The sequence below is a fragment of the Sciurus carolinensis genome, chromosome 1 (assembly GCF_902686445.1).
Source record: "Sciurus carolinensis chromosome 1, mSciCar1.2, whole genome shotgun sequence".
Taxonomy (NCBI): Eukaryota; Metazoa; Chordata; class Mammalia; order Rodentia; family Sciuridae; genus Sciurus; species Sciurus carolinensis.
Window position 1 is genome coordinate 188,551,717 of NC_062213.1, and position 24,179 is coordinate 188,575,895.

The 24,179-nt window shown below is 49.5% G+C and overlaps 1 protein-coding gene across 12 annotated transcripts in view; it reads right to left on the minus strand.

The window, feature by feature from the left end:
- Epb41 (erythrocyte membrane protein band 4.1) overlaps nt 1-17,936 on the minus strand; it is a 171,278-nt gene extending 153,342 nt beyond the window's left edge. For 9 of the 12 annotated variants that reach the window (XM_047547526.1, XM_047547518.1, XM_047547560.1 and 6 more), the window contains exon 1: nt 13,212-13,230. In XM_047547526.1, coding sequence (XP_047403482.1) covers nt 13,212-13,225 — 14 coding nt within the window. In that variant the 5' untranslated portion in view covers nt 13,226-13,230. Of the gene's footprint in view, nt 1-13,211; nt 13,232-17,802 lie in introns of those variants that run through there. The other 3 variants (XM_047547567.1, XM_047547501.1, XM_047547589.1) reach the window with 3 other exon arrangements.
- Between the last annotated feature and the right edge of the window lie 6,243 nt (nt 17,937-24,179).

Below are 24,179 nucleotides of genomic sequence, written 5' to 3' on the forward strand. Positions count from 1 at the left end.
AAAGAAGGCTCTGTTTTAGGCATGATCCTCAGAAGGTAAGACAGGTTCTGGTATTTCATTTGAGAAATGAGGAAATTCAATCAGAGAGGCTTAGACCTGCCAGGATAAGAAACCAGGCAAAGTGACATCAGAGCTGCATGTGCCAGATACACTGTCTCTGGGTGTCTAATCACAACCCTTCACAATCTCTGCTCAGTCTCTGGAATCAGACTGCCTGGATTCAGTGCAGAGTCTCCAGCCCTCCCTAACTGTTTGACCTTCTCTGTGCCTCAGTTTCTAGTGCATGCCTCATAATTACTGAAAGAATTCATTAAAATATGTAAAGGGTTTATAACATAAGCATATAGTAAGATCTCAATAAATGTTATTTATTATCTGGAAACTAAAATATGGACTGAGAAGTGTGAAACTGGATGATGTAATAGTATATTTGTGTCAGGCACACACCTGTAATCCCAGCAATTTAGGAGGCTGAGGCAGGTGGATCACAAATTGAAGGGCAGCCTGGGCAACTTAGTGAGAATTTGTCTCAAAATACAAAGGACTGGAGATGTAGCTAAGTGAGAACGCCCCAGGTTTCAATCTCCAGTAGGGGGACAGTATATTGGTTAAGCACAATTGTCAGCTCTGAGCTGAACATATTGCATAGTATCTATTTGAAACATCATAAAACACCCTGAAGATCACCTGTCCACTCTACCTAAAATAGCCTCCATTCACACATCCTTTCCCCCTTTCCCTGTTTTAATCATACCACTTACCCCTACCTGATTTTCCACCCTTTATTGTCCCTCTCAAATAAATTGTTGCAATCTACACCCATGAGACTACAAGAGAAGAGGAAGAGGACTTTGTTCCTCTTGTTCATCTCCCAGAACAGTGCACACATAATAAATATTTGTTGAATGGGTGAGTGAATTGTCCCCATCTTATAAATAAGAAAACTGAGACTTGGTTCAGGTGACTTTGGCCAGGATCAGTCTGTGTACTTTGGGTGAAGCACCTGTTCTTAAACATTCTGATCCCCTGCTTCAAGTCCTCAGCTTCAACTATGCTTTTGATTTGGGAAATCCAGTCCTACCACTTCCAGGCAGCAGAGGCTTCCTTTACCTATTGGGGAAATCTGGTACCATAAAGGGACAAATACTGAAGATCAGTCACCAGACAGTTCACCGTTTCCACCACCACATTATCCAGCAAATTCAGAACCATGAAAGTATTCTTTGTGCTTTGAAGTGCTAGCCAATGGCATATCATATTTAAAGATGCTTGTTTGGATTCATGGAATTTGTAGCATTTAATAATCATCACTCTGAAAATAAGCAGAGGTCTCAGGCTAACAGAAAAAGGCTAGACACAAGGTGGGTATAAATCACTCTTAGATCCAGAGTGCTACAACATCACACCAAAATCCATTGGCCCAAGTTTTAGAATCTCAAAGTCCTCGCTTCAGTGTTGCCTTTTAATTCTTTTCTTTTTTTTTTTGTTTTGTTTTTAGATGTTGATAGACCTTTATTTTATTCGTTTATTTATATATGGTGCTAAGAGTCGAACCCAGTGCCTCACATGCTAGGCAAGTGCTCTACCACTGAGCCACAACTCCAGCCCTGCCTTTTAATTCTTAACCTGGAGATGAAATGACTTCGTTAACTGTAAAGTACTATCTACACATGAGGGACTTTTGTTATTAAATACATATCAGTACCTGTTAGGCTAAGGATTCTGAGTATAGGACTTGAGCATGTAGCTCGATGGTAGACCACTTACCTAGTATGCTTGAGGCCCTGGGTGATATCCCCAGGACCAAAAAACAAAAAATCTCCAAGTATAGCTAGACCCATCCCATAGTAGGAAGTGGGGATATAAGTAGCATCCAATCTAAAAGGAGAGAAACTACACTTATTCCTGTGCCCATCTACCAAACCAGACATCCAGTCCCAGCTCACTCACCCTGCAAAGACTGCCACTGGGTATCAAAGGTAAAGGTCCTAAGCACATCTCTGAGGCTAATTTTCTAGGAAGAAACAGCTTGGCTCCCTGCTTACATCTGGGTGACGACTGTGCCATGCTCCAGGGCCCAGGATGGGGTCCCTGGGGGCCAGCTCCATTCCGCCTGCCAGCTGAGCCCACCACTCTTTCCCCCACCACCCCTCCTGTTCCTTCCTAGGGAATACAGGCCCTGATAGCTGCCTGTTAGCCCCTGGAGCAGTCAAGGGCACTAAGCAAAAAAAAAAAAAAAAAAAGAAGACAGCATGAAAGGGTCTTAATCCTTTCCCCTTGCAAACTGAGCTCCAGCAAAAGCAAACACCAGCTGCAGGGAAGAGGGTGAAATTAGCTGATGAAATTAAGTGGGGAAGGACAGGAAGGGTAGACAAGGCCTCTGATGGCCTGGACAAGATGAGATTGGAAGAGGGCGTAAGGTGGGGGAACAGTTGGAGCTTGAACCATACCCAAATCTGGGACATGGGCGGATTAGGGACACAGCTGGCCTGAAGCCCCAGTGATGGGGCCCGTGGAAAATGTTTGTCTGTTGTGGAGGACAGCAAGAGATGAAGAGGGCTTTGTAAAACCAGGTCCATCAGCAAAGTGTTCTGAACAGTCATTCCTAAATAAAAAGCAGTCCTGGTACCGAAAGTACATGAAGAGTAGGGTTTTCCTTCCCCCTGTGATCATAAAGTCACGGTCATTTTAAACCTTTTAAACACAAATGATAAACACCTTCTAGCAGGATGGAAATTACTGTTCATACAGTGGAATGCCTTTCTGGGGATAGTTTTATTCACAGAAATTTTAGAAAATATAGTTAAGTAAGAATATAGCTAAGGAGAAGTGGGTGCAGTGGTGCACACCTGTAACCCCAGCAACTCTGGAGGCTGAAGCAGGAGGATCACAAGTTCAAGGCCAACCTCAGCAATCTAGCAAGGCCCTAAGCAACTGAATGAGACCCTGTCTCAAAATTAAAAAATTAAATGGGCTGGGAATATAATTACATAGCTCAGTAGTAAAGTGCCCCTGTACCAAAACAAAGAATATAGTTAAGGAAAAATGCAAATCACCATAAAACCATCAATCAGAAATAACTATAATCAGTATTTTGGTGAGAGACTTTCCTTTCTAATACCTTTTCTTATACATATACTTTTTTTACTTACATAAATTAAATCAAATCAAATTGCTGATTTTCTAGGTTAATAATAGTCTAATACCAGCAATTTCATGTCTAACCTAATGTTTTCTTTAAGAATTCAGACCACATTGTTTTGGAACTGACTTCTTTCACTCGATATATTGTGAACATTTGCATCATCATTTTAACAATGCTATCGAGTGGGTGTTCCATAATTTAGTTAATCCTTATTGTTGGACAGTTAGCTTGTTTCCTATTTTTCTCTCACATAAATGATACTCAACAAACATCTTTTACCTGAATCTTACCCATGATTTTTTTAGGATGCACTGAATACACCATGTTTTGTTTTATTTATTTATTTATTTATTTATTTATTTAGTTAGTTAGTTAGTTAGTTAGTTAGTACCAGCGACTGAACCCAGGGGCACTCAACGTCTGAGCCACATCCCCAGCCTTTTTGTATGTTATTTAGAGATAGGTCTCACTGAGTCGCTTAGGGCCTGAGTAAATTGCAGAGGGCGGCTCTGAACTCTGGATCCTCCGGAGTCGCTCTGAACTCAGCCTCCGGAGCTGTTGGGATTACAGGCGTGCACCCCCACACCAGGCTTTTTTTTTAAGTGAACAATGCTGCCTGTTTCAGTCATTTTTGAGATAAAAAGGCAGAAGAAACTATCAAATGCAGTACATTTTGTACAATACTTTTTTTTACATATTTGAAAACACAGCATGTTTTGACCTCTTTGATAGAATGCCCCCCCCCTTTTTTAAGACATAGACAAAGGTTTATTTAGGAAGTAGATACATATTCAAGGGAGAACATGGGCTATCTCAAGAGTGAGAAGCCAGAAGGCACTTTTCTCACAAATATTTTCTGTTTTCTGTGTACAATAAAAGAGAAAAACTAAATGTGATTAAAATCTATACATTAGGGTTGCCAAGGAAACACACCAAGAAATAAGAGGCAGAAGTGAAGGAAGTTGACATTGTAAAAGAGGACCTGGTGGACAGTTGCTAACAACCCTTTAGGCCTTAAGATTCACCTAATGTTAAAACTTGTGAGACCCTTAGCAATCATCAAGCCCAAGCTGCTAACTTTAAATGGATTGCGAATTCGATCCAGAAACTGAAAGACACTTGCCCAAGACCACACAGCACATAGTAGCAGAACCCAAACTTGAACCCAAGTTTTTCAAACTTTACTACATATTCTGTTCATAGCCTTTTTCCAAGTCCAACTACATTTACTTTCCAAAGCTGGAATCCACGCTAAATTCTACAACCATAAAACTAGAACTATCTGAGCTAGAAGAGACCTTAGAAATAATTTATTAATAAAAATGGTTAACAACTGGGCCGAGATGTAACTCAGTGGTAGAGAGTGCTTTCCTAGCATGCATAAGGTTCTGGACTTGATCCCCAGCACTACAAAATAAAGAAAATCTAAAAGTAGTTGACAATACATTTATGAGATATTTCCTGTGCACTAGGCACATATTAAGTGCTTTATTTGCATTTAGCCTCACAGCAACCACCTCAACTACTCTTTTTTTCTTTTTTTTTCCCTTGGTACCAGGGATTGAACCCAGGGGGAAGTCAACCACTGAGCCACATCCCCAGCACTGTTTTATTTTTTATTTTGAGACAGGGTCTCACCAAATTATTGAGGGCCTCACCAAGTTGTTGAGGCTGGCCTTGAACTTGCAATCCTCTTTCCTCAGCCTCCTGAACCACTGGGAGTACAGGTGTGTGCCACCATGCCTGGCCTAGCCTTAATTACTCTTGAAGAAGCTAACAACTTAGAATGTGGGCTGAGTTCCCCAACATCATGGTGTAAACTAGGTCTGTCTGATGCCGCCATCCTCCATTCCAGACTGCTTTCAATCACACTCAGAAAGGCAAATTAGAAATTAAACGAATGGGAAATACCAACATCTGTCCAAATATCCCAAGGAAAGGCTGTTCTGGCTGCTTCTGATTGTAGCCCTGGGACATCCAAGGAGGGACCCAAGGACCTGGCCTCCTGTGACACACCCCAAAGCCCTTCTCTCACCAGCTGGAGAGAGCCCAGGGAAGCTGATCCAGTAAAGCCTCCTGCTCATTCAAGCTTAACCCACTAAATCTCTCTCCCTGGGGCAGGGAGCTCTCGAGTCCTAGAAGGTTTCCCAAGAAACAAGAAAGAGGCCTGGTGCCACCTGCTCAGCGAGGCCCTTCTAAAACTGACAAAGTCAGCCTGGCCCCGTCCTCACCTGATGGAGAGGACAGAGGAGACAGAGAAGCAGGGGGTAGGTATACAGAAACAGCCAGGTTTGATTTGCTACAAGAGCCTCGAAAACTGTTATGGCAAGACGGTTCTTGAGCCACCACCTAGTATTCAGCTGACCTCAATTTCCAAGCTCCCAGTGAGGATGTATTTTAGTGGGTTAGAAAGAAATAATAGAAAATACTACAAACAAGTTGCAACTTTCACTCTGGGCCATAAATTTACTGGTTACTCTGGGCAAGTCACCTACCCTCTCCATCAGCTCAGGCTGCCATGACAAGACACCATAGACAGAGCTTAGGGTGCAGCTGAGGGGTAGAACCCTTGCCTCACATGCTAAGGTCCTGGGTTTGATCCCTAGCACCAAAAAATACAAAAATACAAAAAAAAAAAAAAAAAAAGTTTTTCTAAAAAAAATTTTAAATCATAGTTTTTGTGGCTTAAACAACAGGATTTATTTTCTCACAGTTCCAGAGACTGGAGATCCAAGACGCCAGCATGGTCAGGTTCTGATGAGGGTTCTCTTCAGAGCTTGCTGAAAGCCATCTTCTTGCTGTGTCCTCCCATGGCAGAAAGAAAGTGAGCTCTCTGGTGCCTCTTCTTCTAAGGGCACTAATTCATCACGAGAGCCCCATCTTCAAAATTTCACCTCGCCCTGTTGATCCCCCAAAGGCTCCATCCCAATGCCATCACATCAGGGGTTGGGATTCAACATACGAATTTGGGAGAGGGGACACAAATATTCAGTCCATAATACCCACTGTGACTTCCCATTTCCTCACCAGTCAAATGGAGGCTGTGCCTACCCAGGCTGTCCCACGGGGTAGCCAGAAGGTTCAAAGGATGTCAGATGTGTGAAAGGGCTCTGCAGATGCTAAGGCCCCTCACCTGAACCGAGTATGAGTTCTACTCTAGATCTGTTATCAGCCCCGTGGGAAGAACCCGCGACGTGGAGTACAGGCCTCCCGGGAGCAAGGACACAATGGTTTCACTGCTTTCTTCACGCGACAGACATTTCCTGAGCACCTCCTTTGTGCAGGTCCTGGGGATCCCAGTATGAATGAGTCCTTCAGTGCTAGAGTAACCGTCAACATTATCACCCCTTGTATAGTGATGGCAGGAAAAGGCCAAAAGATTCTGGGTTTTTAAGGTGTGAGGACATCAGTTAAAACCAAAGCTCCACCACTGAGATACTATGGGAGTCAGTTCCCTTCCCTTCCTTATCTGTAAATGGAGATAATATGTGCCAGGCTTTTCCCCAAGTGCTGTATATGCCATATGTCACTAAGCCTCCAAACAACCCCTGAAGAAGGGATGGCTGTGATTCCCATCTTACAGATGAGGGAGTGGAACCTCAGAAGAATGAAATCATGCCCAAGATTACCCAGCTAATAAGTATCCAAATTAAGACTCAAACCCACATCTGCCAGGCCCTACTGCTACCGATCTTTGTACAGTTTACATATTGTCTTCATTTGCATGATGTTCACTATAATGTGCAAGGCACTGGCTATGTGCCTAGATACCTCACCCGTATTCTCTTCTTAAATCTCATGACACTATAGAGTAGGTGCTAGTATTTTAAGCCCATTTTCTAGCTTTGAGAACTGAAATCAGAGAAGTATAGTAATCTACCCAATGTCACACAGTTAGGAAGGAATATAGTTGGGAAGTCAGGTACATCTGACTCCAGAACTCAAGTCCTTACCTACTCTGCCATCCTGTCTCCCAGTGAGGCATCCTTGTCTGTGTTTGACAGATGTTAGAGCTGAGGCCCAGCAAGAGGGACTGATATGCATAAGTAAGTCACCTCATAAGTCAGCACCAAAGCAAGGACTAAAACCCAGGTTCCTAGTCTTAAACCCAATGTTTTTCCCTCCATTTATAATAACTAACTCCTAAGCATCAGAAAACACCCCTGTCCATGAACATTTGGAAGCCCTATACCTAACTCCCCTGAGGGCATGTGGAATCCCCCCTACACCAGGCCAGGCAAAGAGGGCAGAAAGTGGAGGAAGGAACTTTGCAGGATATTGTCCTAGAAAGAGCAAGTAGGGACAGCAGTGCCCCGAGCTCTGAGCATCACAGTCTTGATCTCCAAGATACAGGCTCAGAACTGGGAAGGCGGGAGAGCCAGGGGAAGCTGCTCCAGGCCACCGGCCCCCAACCCACCCACCCACTAGCACAGCTCTCTGCTGTGATTTCTGCTGAAAAACAAAAAGCTCAATAATCTGGGCCTAACTGCTAATTACCAATAATGACATAATCACCATTGTGGGCCCAACAGCCAAACAGCCCCAACTAGAAATTCTGCATAGCTCAGGCTCAGGAACAAAAGATTTGGGCACTCCAACTAAAACTGATGCCCTGGCAGAAAACAGCAGAAGCAAAAGGGCCTCAGAGTTGACCCAGCCAAAGTATTATCTGGCAAACGGAAGGGATGATGACCACTCACTTTCTCCTTACAATTCATACACTCTCATACAATTATTTATTGAGAATCTACTAGGTGCTCAGCACAATGCTAAACCCAGAGAGGGGAAGAGGCTTCCTTTATTCACTAATTCGCTTCACAAACATTTATTAAACACCTGCTACTTGCGACACACACTGTTCTAGGCACAATGGACATAACACTGAATAAGACAGATGAAAATCACCACCACCATCACGGACCTTACATTCCCATGGGAGGGGCAGACGGTTGCTAAACAAATAATTGATAAAATACAGTATATCAAAGAGTGATAAGTGCTATGGAGAGAAAGAAGCCAGAAGGACAGTTAGGGAGTGCCAGGGTGTGGGGAAGGAAGGGTGTTAACAATTTTAAATAGGATGGTCAGAAAAGGGCCTAACTAAGAAGGTGACATTTAAACAACAAAATTAAGGGGATGAGACAAGCCAAGAAAGTCTTTGTAGAAAATAGTGTTCCAGAACAAAACCCCAGCAAGTGCAAGGGCCCTGGGGTGTACATTTGCTGTGTTTAATGACTTGCCTGAGATCATCTCCCCCAGTCCAGAGCTGGGGGAGAATCAGCCACAGATGAATCACCCACTGTGTTCTGAGACTCCCTAAAGCTTAGGACAATTCTGGAGGTTTGGCTTTGCTCACTGTTCTCACATTTGCACATGAGGGAGTGAGACACAGAGAAGTAAATGACCACATCATACAACTGGAATGGGCAGGTCTGTCTGATGCCAGTTTCCGACCCCCTCCCGGCTCCTTTGGTCTTTGCCCTGTCTATAGAAATTCTAGATATTAATTGGGTGAATGAGTGAACAAATGCAGCCTAGTGGATGTGCCCTGCCTTCTCAGCGAACTGTCTCTGAAATTCCAGTGTGTCAGCTAAGGGCTGAGCACTCTGTACGAATTATCTAATTTAGCCCCTAGAGTAGAGAGCTGCTGGGGGTCCCACAGCTGGTGCAGCTGGGAAATCAGAGACCTCTCAGTTCCCAGGTCCCTATTTTTAATCCTAAAGTATCAGTAGAAACCTCTGACATCCATCCTCCGCCTCCTTTTATAAGTCAGAAGACAGAGGCTCTGGGGGGCAGGTGACCTGTCTGAGTCTCCTGGGGGAAGAGCTGGGAGGGCCCGCGTTCCCGTCCACTCTCCTGCTTGCTGGGGTCCTGGCCGCTGCAGAAGTCTTCGAGTTGTGCTAGTCCTGGAGGGCAGTTCCCAGGAGCTCCCTGTCCCCGCTGCCCCTCAGGCCAGGCCTGGAGAGTGAGGGCCTCTCCTACTCTTCTTTCCAAAGGGCTTACAGTGGCATCAGAGGAGACCTTTCAGAAGGGAAACTGCCTTGGGTGAGGACAGTGTCCCAGCCAACTGATAAAGGTAAAAATGCTGAGCCTCTGGTTTTAAAACTGGTTTATCGGGTGTCTTTTGTTCAATTAAAAAAAAAAAAAGAAAGAAAAAAACACTTCGTGTTCCTAGACTGGAAAAGAGTAGGGCAGAAATTTCTTAAGAAGCAGCAGTTAGAGAAGCAATGACAGTAGCTACCTACCCTTGAGGACTCACTAGCTGCTTTTCCTACGTGACTGCTGACCCTCACAGCAAAGTCAGCCCCATCCTACAGCAAAGAAACTGAGGCTCAGACAGGTTCAGTGAAAGCCAATGTCCCCGCACCCCCCATTCATGGGACAGAGCAAAAGGGGTCCAAAGAACTGGGTTCCAACTGAATGACCTGAACCATCGGCCACCCACTCTGATTTGAGTTTCCTGCATCTGTGTGAAAGGGACTTGGTAGCCAGTATCTGTCAAAGGCTCCAGGAAGCTCAGGGACCCTGCGTGGCCCTGACCACGGAACCTCTAGAAACCTGGGATATCACACTTAGTCTTCTCCCCAGCACCAGAAAAAAAAAAAAAAAAAGAAAAAAGAAAAGAAAAAGTCAAGTTATGAACTTCCAGGGGAAGAAAAATATAAAGCTACATATTTTACAAATATTTGTCCCTGTTTCTAGGCTGCTGTTGGCTTTGGCCTCCAGCTGGGGAGGGTCCTGTAGGTTAGGCAGTGGGAGGGTTCCCAGCCTCAGGATGGAGGCCAAGGAGGCCAAGGGGCAGGAGGGGAGCCAGCTGGGCAGTGGACCAGGACCCCTCTGGAGACTTGGGCTTGTTTCTTAATCTTTTCCTTCCTTTGTTGACCACAGTCGGCTGCCAGGAGAGGCAGGGGAAGCCGTGGGAGGGGCCAAGGAGACCCATGATTTAATCTGACTCCTGTTTACGGGTGCACGCTACACGTAGACACTAGGCCAAGGGATTTACAAGGATTTCCACACGGAAGCCTCTGCCCTTCCCTGTGAGCAAGGCCTGCTGTTCCCATTTTACTGAGGGGGAAACTGAGGTGCAGAGAGAGTGAGCAAGGGACTGGAGGCTGCATGACTTGCCAGTGGCAGGGCTGGCAGGGAAGCCAGGTTGCTGACTCCTGAGAGAGGGAGCCATTGGGTCTGGGGCAGTGGGGCTGAGAAGGGCAGGGAGATGAGGGAGCAGGGCGAGGGGCCCTGGCAGCCTCCAGGAGCAGAGCAGGCAGCTGTGAAGGTGCAGGAAGGAGAGGGGAGCCAGTGGCCATCCCCAGCTTCCTGGGTCAGCCTCACCTCCCGTCACTGCCGGCCTCTCGCTGTCTACAACGGCCTCAGCTTCTCCCCCTGGCCATGCTGCTCATCCCTAAAAGGTTATTCTTTCCATTCTCGCCTTGAGAGCTCGTGTGTATCCTTCAAGTAAGTGCCAGCTCAGCTCCCCCCACCACCCCCATGACCACAGAGAGTCAAGGCCTGCTCCCCTGGGCTCCCTGCCCACACCCGAGGAGCAGGAGTCCTGTCTGAGTCACCTTTGTGTCCCCGGAACCCAGCCCAGGTCAGTGCACAACCCGTGTTTACTGTCTAGCTGTGTATTATCACTGAACCTTTGAGTCAGGCAAAACAGGTTTTCTTATCCTCACTCTCAAGACAAGGAAAGGAGCGGGAGAGGGCGGGAGGGACGTCTGAGGGCACGGACATTCAGCGGCCCAGGTGATAGGAACCCAGGGCTTCTCTGCACCACACAGGCATCCCACAGAGTTCCCATCCCTGCCAGACCCACCGGGTCATCACAGGGATCCCCCAAGATAGGAATGGGAGCCCTGGGCCCCAGTGTCCAGCTCAGGCATAGATGCTGCCGGGGACCATTGAAGAGGAAGGTGACGAGGAGTGAAGGAGTGGCTCTTCCCCCTTAGCCTGGCTCTGGCTCCTTCTCCCCCAGCTCCAGGGGTCAGTTACCCTGGGCCCAGGACCCCATCCTCACCGTGGTGCTGTCCCGCCTGCCCCCTGTGGTCCACTTCCACTCACCCTGGCTCTGCCTCCTAACCAGGCCTCACACCTGCCCAGGGCTCCACGGCACAGTTACACGATTCCTCACCTGGGCAGCTCTGCCCCTGCCCTCCCCTGCTTAATATCTAATGGCCCCTCATGGCCCATGGGTCAAGTTCCCTTAACCCTCCTGAGCCTGTCTCTCCCGCCGCATTCCCCCAAGAGCAGGCCCCGGCTCTGGACCTTGGCATACACGGTTCCTGCCAATAGGAATGGCCTTTCTCCTGGTCCCGGCCTGAGAACACCTGTTCTCACTTTAGTGCATCAATCAAAGGTAGAGTTGGTGGTTCCTGTCTTTCTTTCCAACTAGACTCTCAACTCCCCAGTGGGAAGGAGTAATAAAGACTACACAGAATCATCTCCAGACCCCATGCCAGCACAGCGCTTGGCACAAAGTGGGCACGTGTAAAAGCAGACGATTATACTCGGGAGGCTGAGGTAGGAGGATCACAAGTTACAGGCCAGCCTCAGCAACTTAGTGAGACCCTGCCTCAAAATAAAAAATTAAGAAAGGGCTAGGGATGTGGCTCAGTGGTAGAGCACTTGCCTGGCATGTGTGAGCCATTGGCATTGTGAGCAGTGGGTTCGATTCTCAGCATCACATATAAATAAACAAAATAAAGGTCCATCCACAACTAAAAAAAATTAAAAAAAAAAAAAAGAATTAGGGCTGGGGAGATAGCGCAGTTGGTAGAATGCTTGCCTTGCATGTGCAAGGCCGTGAGTTCAATCCCCAGCATCACAAAAAAAATTTTTTAAATGCCCAGGCAGATGTAATTCTCCAGCAGGTCCCCGCACCCTCCTCAGCTGAAGCCAAATACTAATATGGATAATTATGCCAATCTGCATTGGTTCTAAGTAAACAACTCTCCCAGGGAAGTGGCTTTACTAATACAGTGAGGCAACCTAGGCAGAGCAGGTAGATGACTGCACTAAGTCACAGCTGGAACCTCCACTCAGTCACATCCCTACCAGACACAGCCCAGCCTGTGTCCTAGGCCCTGGTCAGCCTGCGGGACGTTCAGGACCTGACTCCTGGACTCCAGTACTAGCTAGGTGGGAAGTTAAAGTGGGAGAAAAGAGACAAAAAAAAATGGATACTTTACTAGTTTAGTCCCTCCCAAAATAAGCCCAAGGCTAGAGGAAACCAGCAGTTATAGGAGGGAGGGCTGGGGATGTGTCAGTGGAGAGCTCTTGCCTAGCACACGAAAGGCCCTGAGTTTGATCCCCAGCCTGGGGGGCAGTGGGGCCCTGTGCTGGGCACTTCTCATTGGCTCCTTCCTATACCCATGCAGTACAAACGCTGTGATATATATGTCACAGATGTGCTCTCTAAGGCACAGAGAAGTCTGTGCCTCAAGATCACACAGCTAGGAAAGTGTCGTACCAGGAGGGCAGAATCCCACCGCCCCCTGCCTCCTTCCCCCAGACTCTCGCAACTGCCCAGCTCTTCTCATGAAAGCTGAAGGCTCTGCCGCTCCTTCCCCAGCAGGTCCAGTTGCCTAGGTCCCTCTCCCTTCTGGTTGATACCTGTGTGGTACTTGGTCCCACGCTCAGTTCAACCATCTAATCCAACACAAAGCACATTGACCAATGCATAGTAGATGCTCAACAAACATCTTCATTCATTCAAAAGAATTGATGCCACGACACAGCAGTGAAACAGATGAGCAAAAACCCCTGTCCTTGCGGGGCTGGTAGGTATTAATATTCTCATTTTATAGACATAAAACTGAGAAGCAAAGAGCTACCACTGGTAAGTGGCAGTATGAAGATTCTTTTCCAGGCCACCGTACCCTAAATGTATCACATGACCCCCAAATCACTGCCCAGTATGTCAAGCAGCAGGAGAAATCCCAGCCCTGCTTGTGGTAGGATCCTAACTTCACAGCGCGCCTTCTCTGAGCATTCCACCCTAGCGCTGAGCTGCTCTTCCCCCTCCCAGTGGTCTCAGGTCACACATCCGAATGGAACCAGTACTCACCCAGAAGCAGCCATGGGGGTCACGCAGCCAGTCGGAGACAGGACGTGGGGCCATCGCCACAGCGGCACATGGAAGCAAAAGACAGCAGTGAGAATCGCAGCCCGAGCAACAGACAAGCTCTGTGGGGCCCCTCTTCAGCTAGGGCCTGAGCAGGGAGGGACCCCTGCCCGCCCCCTGCCTCTAGGCTCTGCCGGGGTAGACACCCTCCAGTCAGCAATAATCTGATAATCCACCCTGAGCTCACCAGGCCTCCCAGAGCCCGGCCCACCCACTAGAGGCAGCAGAATCCCTGTGGACAGACATTCACTGAGCGCCTGCGGTATGCCAAGTCAGGGTTTCATTTTGGAGGAGACAGACACCATCCCTGCCCTTGTGGGCCTACAGTGCAGGGAGAAGGCAATCCCATAAATAATTACTGAATTACAACTGTGATGAGCACCTCAAGGAGACTTAAGAACCCAGGATCAAGTCCGGGCTCTGTCATTTGTGACTCTACCATTTGTGACTTTGGGCATACTTTTTAACTTCACCACACCTCATTGTCTCATCTGTAAAATGGGGATGGATTAGTATTCGCCTCAAAGCGTTGGTGTGAAGACCTCATGAATTCACATATAAAAAACAGTGTGAACAATGCTTGGCACACAGTAAGCTGTTCCTAAGTGTCATTACCGCAGGGGGCTGCAGGCACGGGTGAGGCCACCACCTACCTGACAAGGTTGCTCCAAGGACCAAATGAGACAATGAGAGTCGAAGCCTGAGCACAAGGTAACTGCTCAGTGCAGATGTGCTGCTCCTAGGATGTTCTCCAGCACATCCCCTTGTAAGCATCTCAGCAGAGGGTCTTTTGGAAATGTCCCCTCCCCCTCACACACACCCAGAATTACCATTTTGTACTAAGAAACTGGAAACCACTCTCTCCCCTGATTCTACAAATGCCTCCTTTTTTGACCTTTACAGTAACCAAGGTGTGACAGAGTTTCAATTATTGCTCTTCCCATTTTAGAGATGAGGACAGTGAGGCCAAGGGACTCCTCTCTGTGTGCCCTTGCGGGTATCATTTCCAAGTTCACATAAGTGGTCAAGCCAGGATTCCAGCTCACATCTGCCTGGAATTTGTTCTTGGTATTCTCCCGCGATGTTTCCCTTGGGTCTCTGCAGAACTAGCCCCACAGAGGTTTGACTCCCTCTGACTTCAGTCCCTTCGTCTGAAATAGTTGTCAAGCAGCCAGCCCAGGATCCAAGCCGTTCCTGACCCAAACTCTTCCTCTACAGGCTCAGTCATCGCCACCCTGACCCTTCCTCTACCTCATTACCTCAGCCACTAACCTGGGGATCAAGGACTGTCACTTAAATCCAAGCTTTACAGATGGGGAAACTGAGGCCCAAGTCAGCCACATACCAAGGATGCCCTTCACAGCTCAGCTTGTGCACCTGAACAGTAGTTGGGTGGGATTGGCCCTCTGGGGAAAATTCCAGGGGACCCTGACCTGCAGGTTGTGCCCTCTATCCTACTTCCCCTGGGCTGGGTCCAGTGGGCACCCAAAGTAAGTGGCACATCCTGTTCCCACTCCCCAGCCTGAATGCCCTAGAGCTCAGAGCTTACTCCAGCATCGGGGAGGCAGTTAGCTTAGGTGAGGCTAAGCAGTGCGAGGGCCTCAGTACCTGTGAGGTGGGGGCTCCCGGCCTAGACAATTCTGAGCCTGGGGGTTGGACCTACGTTCATATCCCAGCTGTGTGACAGATCAAATCAACTCACCTCATGAACTCCTGTGAAACTCCTGTGAGGCGGGCTTGATGGCTCTTCCCTTATGAGGTTGTAAGGGTTAAACGAGTTGATGCTGTACAGTAAAGGCTCAGAACAGAATGCTGCGCACAGTAAGTGCTTAAGAGGCAGTGGTTCTGATTATGATCACAGGTCAAGAATAGGATTTGTGGGCTTATCACACTCAACCCCAATCTTGCTCCATCCTACCCTCTCACGTGGGATAGGGGCAGGTGGTAGACTAAGATCCAAACCAGGTCCTGAAGCTACAGTAATCTGTGTCAGAAGACCCATAGAGACTCCAGGCCCTTCTCTCCCCATGTTACAGGAAGGGAAACTGAGACCCAGGAAGACCTGCAGACTATAAAGGAATAGAATTCTGCTCCCTTTACTAAATATCAGAATCTTTGGCCCTGGGAAAATTCTGAACACCCACCCACAACCCTCCAACCCGGGGAGGGAACCGTCATATAGACCTAATCTACAGATCACCCAACACAGGCTACCATGACCTCCACGGTGAGTCTCTGAGAGTGTCCTCTTCAGCTCGGTGACTGGCAGCCCTGAATATGGCACACACTAGCCTCTTAAGCCTCCGGAGAGGCTTAAGACATAAACAAAGTGAAGTGCTCTAGTTCCGTACCTCTGTGCAAGGTCCCTTCCAGGATGTTCTCCTTGCATCACCCCTGCCTCTGCCTCACCCTGTAGCCCAGGTCCCATCTCCTGGGCCTAGCTCCTGGCCATAAAGTTCTGGGCCTCCACAGGGCCTGCACAGTGTCAGCATCTTCCCAGTCAGGCTGGGATGTTCCTGCCCGGCACAGCCAGCCAGACTCCTGGCCAGGATCCACTCTGCAGAGAGGGTGCTGGCCCTCTGCTGCCAGGGCTCCACCCCCGCTGGCCTAGGGGGTGGGGCAGCCTGGGATCCCTGAGAGTTTCTACTGGCACCTGGGGCTCACAGAGAGAGGCCAGCCTGATCTAGGTGGTGAAGGGATGGGTCACTCAGGGAAAAACAGGGTGTGGAATCTCCTTGCTTCACCAGTGCTACCCACACACCCAGACACTCCATGTTGCTGGGACCTCTCAGGCCCCGCCTGAGTTCCCTGTATACATGGGGGAAATCTCAGGGCTTCCCCACTCCATTCTCTTCTTGAAGCAGCCCAACTGGCCTACTCTCAGACCAGCTACATATTTAGTTCCTCATTTGATCCTGCTAATGGCCATAAGGTCCAGATTACTGACTACGGAGGAACCTGGGGCTCAGAGAGGTGCAGTGACTCATGCAAGGTCACACAGCAAGGATGTAGCAGGGCCAGGATTCAAACCCAGTTGTGCAGCATGCAAAGCCTACAGGACACTGATGTCTCCCTCCCTCCCTCATGGCTCTTTAGTTTCTAGTTCCCTTTCTTTCCAGACCTTCCACCTCCTTCTGCATTCTCCCCTCCCCCATTCCTGGTCGGAGTTAATAATTCCCACCTCACAACTGCTTTATAACACCTTATTTATATGCATCTGGCAGCAGCAGGTACCACAGGCTGCAGGGTACAGGAGTTATTTCGGAGGTGTCTGTCTCTGACTCTCCGGAGGGCTTTAAAGGCAGGGAGTGACTCCCCGCCCCCAACCTGATGGTCTATCACTTCTATCTGCACCTCCCTTGCCCCACCCCCAATGCAAAAGTCTCTCTGGCCTCCTCCCATCAGTCCCCTCCCCACCCCAGGCTCCTGCCAGCACTGGCCTCCAGGTCTGTAACTGGGGTGGAGGTAGGGAGCTTACTGAAGGCAGGGGGCGGGGGCTCTGTGCCAGTGATCTGGCCCCTCTTTGGTCTCTCCCCGCCTTCAGTAGCTGAAGGGTCTCCCAAATGCCCTAAACCCCAGCCAGACTCTTTCCAAGCCTCCTCCTGAAGAAAAGGACCCCAGAGACTGCCATCCGCCACAGTGCAGGAACTCGAGGGGGTCACACGTAGCCACTCCCTCCCAGGGGAAGCTATGCGCCCTGGAATAACCTTACCCGACCCCACCGGGACAGTCCCCCTCCCGCTTCCGGACAAGTTCGGCTTGGGGTCTGTCTGGACAAGTCCCCGCCTCCAACTTGCTGGACTGAAGGGGTCCCTTCCTACACCAAAGAGGTGGGGCCTGCGGGAAAGTGTAGGTGAGGGCGAGACAGCTCTTGGGGAAAGACAGAGGACACCAGGAGCGACTGGGCCACAGAGAGGTGAGCGACGAGACGCGGGGAACCGAGGGATGGGAGCGAGCAGGACCCGGGAGACCGAGGCAGGGGAAGTGCTCTAGACCTCGCCCGGCAGGGAGTGCGAGCGGCGAGGCGACGACCGCAGGGCCATCCCGGCGGCAGAGCCGGCGCCGCAGCTCTCGGGTCCCTGGGTCCGGAAACTCAGCCAGTTACGTAAGGCCGGCGGGGCGCGGGGCGCGGGGCTCCGGGCGCGGCGCCCCCTCCCGCCCGCCCCGGCCCGAGCTGCGGCGGCCCGGCAGGAGCACGCGGGGCGGCGGGGCGACCGTGGGCTGTGCGGCTCCGCAGGGACCCGGCTGCGGACACCGAACCTGGGACCCGGACCGCCAGCAGCAGGAGTGTAGTTCCGGACTGAGCCCCTGGACCCCTCTTCTGACGCCCGAGCCCCTTATGCACCCCAACTCCCAGGTCCCTTGGACCCCAAGTTCAGACCCTGGAACACCGGACCTCTAGCCCCTCCCCGGACCCTTGGATCCTGGTCTCTGCCCCTCCCGAGACGGCTCGGCCCTTTGGGGGTGGGTTCATCTGTCCCTCTCCCTGCCCCTCCCAGGGTCCAGGGGTTGCCCCCCAGGTGTCCAGGCTCACCTGTGTTGGACCGCGCGGGGACCTGGCCGGGCCGGGCCGGGCCGCGTCTCACTCCCCGCTGCTCTCGCCCTTTAAGAGGTTTCTGCCACTTTGCCCCGCCGGGGGCCTCCACCTGCACTGACAGGGCAACTCTGACGTGAGGCCCCGCCCCTGCCCCGGGAGGTCCTCTAATTGGTGCAGGCAACTGCCAATCTGTGGGGCGGCGGGCAGGACCGGGCAGAGGAGGGTGAGCGTCGCAACCGGGAAGGGGCGGGGGCTGCAGGTGCGGCCTGGCCAGGGAGCCTAACCCCGCCCCTTCCAGGGCAGCTTCTGAGAAACCTAAAGGGTCAGGGGAGGGGAGGGCAAGGAGTTTCTGGATTGGCTGGTGTGGTCTCTGACGTCATGTGGCAAAAGTATGAGGCAATTTGCCACGTGGTGCTGTCCCTAAGGGTACTAGGTTGGAACCGGGGTTGGTCATAGAAGATCTAGGGAAGTGACCTTGACGAGACTCACCTGGATCACCTATCCCACTTTGTCCTATTCGACCTTGGGCAAGTCACTTCTCTGAATCTGAGTTTCCTCAGCTATAAATCTTACGGTGTTTTCTCGAGAATTAGTGATATATGCCAAGCACAGATTTGGCACAGGGAGTCGTTCAGTAAATGGGAGTTCTGGTTTCTCTTATGCCCATCTTGCTGCTATCCTTGGTGACTTTCTGCCTCCTAATGGTCCATCCCACCAGTGCTATAACGGGCTTATGTGGTGACTGGTCAAGATCCCTGTCCTCCACCTCATTTCAGATCTGTTTGCTCCCATAAGGCCAATGTCAGGAAGCTCACCATCTCACAGGGTGGACTTTCATTTTAAAATCATTCTGAAACTTCAAAAGTTCTTTGTCAGATTAAAGTCAAATCTTCCCTTCAGGATTTCTGCCCACAAAAAACAAACATATTCCCTGTTCCATGTGGAGGATTCACATAGTCACAAAATCATAGACTACTCTGTGCTGAAGAGTCATGGAGAGTTAATCCCTTCTTGGGTAAATGGGGGAAACTGAGGCCCACTGCGGGCAAGCGGTTTCTTGCATCCCAATCCCTGATACTGCCACCTACTAGCTGCATTAATTTGGTCAAGCTACTAACTCTTCGAACCCAGTTGCTCTTCTGTAAAATGATGTTAATAAAAGCATTTTCCCCAAGGACTTTTGCCAGAATTAAATGAAAAAATCTGTGTACAAAGCTCTAGAAACAGTGCTAGGGTTAGCCTCCAGGAAGTGTTAGCTTTTATGATTAACTGTTATGATTGCTGGTGTTATTGTTATAACTTAAATGAATTAAAAGTCATAAATTGATTTTCATTCTCCCACTCCCTTCGCTGAGTCCTGATCTGAGTCAGGTCCTGTTTTAGACTTCAGGGCCCTGGTCCCTGCTTTCCAGGAGCAGAGAAGGGCAAGATGGAGTTTCTAGAGCTGGGGCATGTTTTCTCAAAGAGGAGGCCACTCTAATACATCAGAGAAACTTTGTGTCCTTTGACCAGAAATTTAGCTACTTGAAACCCTTTCAATTCCTGACCATGTGAACCCTAGTAAGAACACATCCAGGCTCCAAATCATACTGACAAACCTTTCACATGCCTTTGTACTCAGCTGCCCAATAGGGCAGCATTGCCCTGAGCTTAACAGCTAGGGATTTGGAGGCGGTGGAGCCTGGGCTTTGCACCAGCTTTGTGCATTTGGGAAAGACATTTCCCTTTTGGGGTAAAATGGAATTAAATTGGTACCAACTTTCTATGGAACTGTTGTGATGATTAAATGAGTATGTAAAAACATATGCAAATATTCAATAATGGATCCAGTATTATTTTTTAATTACTCCCACATGTATTCATGCTCCCAGGAGAGAGCAGGTTGGGAATGCTTTGATTTGGCCTCTGCAAACAGGGGCTCCCCTACAACCACCTCCCTGACTCAACCAAAGGGCCCAGGAGCAGGTAACACCGAGCAACAGTGTAGACAGGGTTATTCTAAAGCGCTGCTGCAGGCCCCACCCCTTGCCTGTTGGGAGCAGGCACGTGGCTCCAGCTCTGTTGGGCTGGGCTGTCTGCGGGTGACTCAGCAGTGCCAGTGCCTGCCCCAGCCTGATAAGTGTGTGTGCCTCTGTGTGTGTGTGTGTGTGTGTGTGTGTGTGTGTGTGTGATGTTTCTGAGTTTGTGCATCCTAAGGACCACAAGGAATGTGTGATCTTGTGTCTCCCGTCTCTGTGTATTCATGTGTGTAAGGGTGTGCCCATGTGTGTGAGTCTCTGTACAGAGGGTCCTATGAACAGGTTCCCCCTCCCCCCTGCCCAGCCCCTGGGGCCTCTCTGCCCAGGCACCTGTGTTTCCTGTCAAGGTGACTGATGTAGTTGTGTGGGCAAATGGAGACTTGCCACTTTGTGAAGGGAGGCGAGCCTGCCCTCCTGCCTCTGCCAGGGAATTCTTAGCCTCCACCTCCCTCCCAGACCCTGCAGAGCGATCTGCTCCCCAGATGCTCCCTTGGAGAGGTGACCTCCTGAAGAGGCAGCTCACATTGAGTCATGGCTATTATTTTAAGTGCATCCTCTCATTTTTTCTCATTGAATCCTTCCAGTCAAAAAAAAATCTTCTAAATAGGGCCTGAGGCTCCAAGAGCTGAAGTAAGAGCACAAGGTCACACAGTTCTAAGTAACAGAGAATGTGGAGGTGACAGGCAAGAGGAAGCTTGCCTTTGGAGGTCAGCCACTCAGTTTGATGGGGCCTGCAGGGGACTGATAAGCTTAGGGGTGGGGGAAGGAAGCTGTTTGTGTCTCCCCCTCCTCCTCTGAGAAAGTCTGGGCCCCCAGCCGACTCTTATCCTGCAGAGCCTGGGTACTGCCATCACGGTCAACTGGGCCTGAGTGGGTGATAAGGAGGCCAAGGGACAGACAGCGTGGGTGGGGGAGTGTGGTGTGTGTATATGTGGGAGCATCTGTTTCTTCAACAGCACTTTATTGAACACATTATTAAACTTCGACAAAACAAATACCTGTAGTCCCAGGCTGAGGCAGGAGGATAGACCCTGCCTCAAAAAAATAAATAAGCATAAAGATTGACCAATACCCTACTCAGTCCAAGGCGGAAGGAGGGTCTCAACCGGGCCACAAGGAATAATGGAGAGGTAGAGGAAGCTCAGGCAGATGTGGCTAGAAACAGCTGCAGGCTTGGCTCTTGCCTTCGTCATTTTCAGGATGGGTCAGCTCCTCCTAGCCCATCTCCTCATCAGCCAAATGAGGTAATGACTCTAGTCCTGCCTGCCTTTCCCAACCCCAGGTTACTAGAAGGGGAAACCATTCATAAACCGAGTTGCTCTCCATAGATAATGGACACTTCCTGCTGTGACACATGGTGGGCACCCAAAGCCCAGAGAGGGCAGCCTGACGCCCTGACTAGAGGAGGTAAACTTCCAGCCCGATCTTGAAGGATGAATTTCCTATATGGAAATGGGAGGGGCATTCCAGGAAGAAGAGCTTGCACAGGCTTAGAGGTAGGGTGGCGAAGATGTGCTCTGGGAACCGAAAATGGTCTGGTATATTTGAAGCACAGAGTCAATCATGAGACCAAATTGTATAAGGCCTCCAATGCCAAGTGAAGACACAGAGGGACAGATTTGGGGATGGTCAGGGAATCCTTAAGGCAGAGCCAGACATACTTTGGCTGGGGTTATGGCAGTCATGGGTAGGGTGGGGAGGAGAGTAAGAACTGGTGTCAGGCAATGGAGTAGGGTCTGGGACTCCTTCCCAGGAGAAGCCATTTGAAGCCTGATCCCCAACATGGCATTACAGAGGGAAGGAAGCTGCAGAGTCTTTTGCAGAGGCAAAGAGAGAGAAAAAGCTGAACCCAGTACCCCAGTCCATGGGGGCCCCATGCAGAGATGCAGAGGGTGCCTACCATGGAGCATGTAAGGGCTCTGCTCAGTGTAGGGTTGAGGCCAACTCTGCCAGAAGAACCCCTTCCCAGGGGAGGTGCCGTCTCCGGATAGCCCTGTTGAAACGGCAATGGCTGAGAATGATCGTGCGGTTACATGGGTGCCTCACTGTTCTCTTCCCATGAGATGTGCGTATTTGTGGATGAGTAAAATGAGACCGTGAAAATTCAAATGCGTGCGGCAAAGTGACCCGCTCACTGTCACAGCCAATAAACAGCAAAACTAGGACTTGAAGGAGGCGCTGTCCATTTGCAAGGAGGGCAGAGGGAGCCGATATGAGGACTTGGAGCCAGCTGAGATTCCAGCGCCAATTCAAGGGGAGGAGAAAGATGGTGTCTACTGCCACCTTGTGGTCATAAAGCAGCGGAAGGGCGCATGCCAGGTCTCAGCCCATGAAAAGGGGAGACTTTGAGCACCCAGGCGTCAGCTTCCAGCAAGGGTTGTGGTGAAAGATGGGCTTTCAAGTGGACCCATCCTAGATTGTCACCCCAGCTCATACAACATACTGTGAGAGCCCCAGCAAGTCCCTCATCCTTGTCTCAGTGCCTGAGTAGTTTGGTAACATTCAGTGGCAGAGTGTTTGCCTAGCATGTGCAAGGCCCTGGTCCTGCGGGGGATATATATATATATATAAAATATTATATTATATAATTACATAATTATATAATATATAATATAGTGTTTATGTATCTATCTATGGATAGATATATAGATACATATAACTTTTTGGTTTTTTTGGTACCAGGGTTTGAACCCAGGGACTTTTAACCACTGAGCAATATCCACAGCCTTTTTTTTTTTATTATTATTTTATTTAGTGACAGGGTCTCACTGAGTTGCTTAGGTCCTCGCTAAGTTGCTGAGACTGGTTTTGAACTTGAGATCCTCCTGCCTTAGCCTCCCGAGCTGCTGGAATTACAGGTATGAGCCACAGTACCCGGCTTAGATATAATTTTTTATATATAGATAGGTATAGTCTATTTATAGATAAATATATAGTCTTTTCCCCATGAAAACCTGCACGGCTGGGAAAACTCAGGACCTAATGGGCAGACCCCAGACAATGAGGCCACCAGCTTACCTGGGGACTTTTTTAAGAAAAGGAATTCAAAGGTAAGAATACAAAATGCCGGGCGTGGTGGGGCACGCCTGAAATCCCAGCAGCCTGAAATCCCAGCAGCTCGGGAGGCTGAGACAGGAGGTTCTTGACTTCAAGCCAGCCTTACCAAAAGCAAGGTGCTAAGCAACTCAGTGAAACCCTGTCTCTAAATAAAATACAAAATAGGGCTGGGATGTGGCTCAGTGGTCAAGTGCCCCTGAGTTCAATGCCCAATACAAAAAAAAAAAAAAAAAAAGAATACAAAATGCCTGCAGCCTTTCAAAGCTGGTGAACATGGAGGACAGGAAGTAGGAAGGAAGGAGGGAGCTGCAGAGTGAGAAAGAGACAATTCATTAATTGGGTACAAACATTTTACTTTTCCAAACTGTGCAGAAACACATAACCTTGTAAACATAAGGCCAGAGTCCTTCCTACTAGGCATGCTGGAGTCAGGTGTGAAGCCCCCACAGGAGATGTTAGGATTCTGAAGCAAGAGCAGGATCTGGGGTCAGGTGTCCCAACCACATGCCAAGAAAGGCCTTTCTCCCAGTTTTCAAGCTGGAATGGAATCCAGGCTCCCTCTTTTGTGTGGCCACATCCTAAGAGCCAGCTCGCTCCACTAGGACTGTGCAGGGAGCCTCAGTTCCAACTCGCCAAAGCCTCCTTTGCTTTCCAGGTTTGAAGAGTCAACTTCTTAAGCCCCCAAAAGACATCCGCCGCCTCCCCTTGCCTCCCTGGTGTGCAAGCCACCCTTTGGTCAGTGCAGAGTCGTTGCTGAACCCCTAGAGTGTGGTCGGGGCAGATGGACACATCCTCAGCCCTCCTCTGGCAGCCAGGCCCATGCTAGACCCAGACCCAGGCCCAGCATTTTGCCAACTCACCATCTGGTGGTCGCATAAGACACGGACTGAGACTTGATAGTTTTAGAGCTAAAGAGAACTTAGATTTTGCTGGGCACGGTAGTGCACACTGGTAATCCCAGTCAGGAGGCCGAGGCAGGAAGATGGTGAGTTCAAAGTCGGCCTCAGCAATAGTGTGACCCTAAGACACTGTCTCTAAATAAAATACAAAATAGGGTTGGGGATGTGGCTCAGTGGTCAAGCACTCCTGAGTTCAATCCCCAGTCCCACCCCTAACAAAAAAAAAGCACTTAGGTCTCATCTAGTCCAAGTGTTTGTCAGACTCAACCACAGAAGCCCCATGTGGGAAACAGGAAAGCACGGCTGCTCTGAGAGAAGCCCTGGGCCTTGGGGGCGGGGGTGGTCTGTGCTTGGCCTCCCCCTTCCTACTCCCTGCTTGGTTTCACCCAGCCCTTCTAGG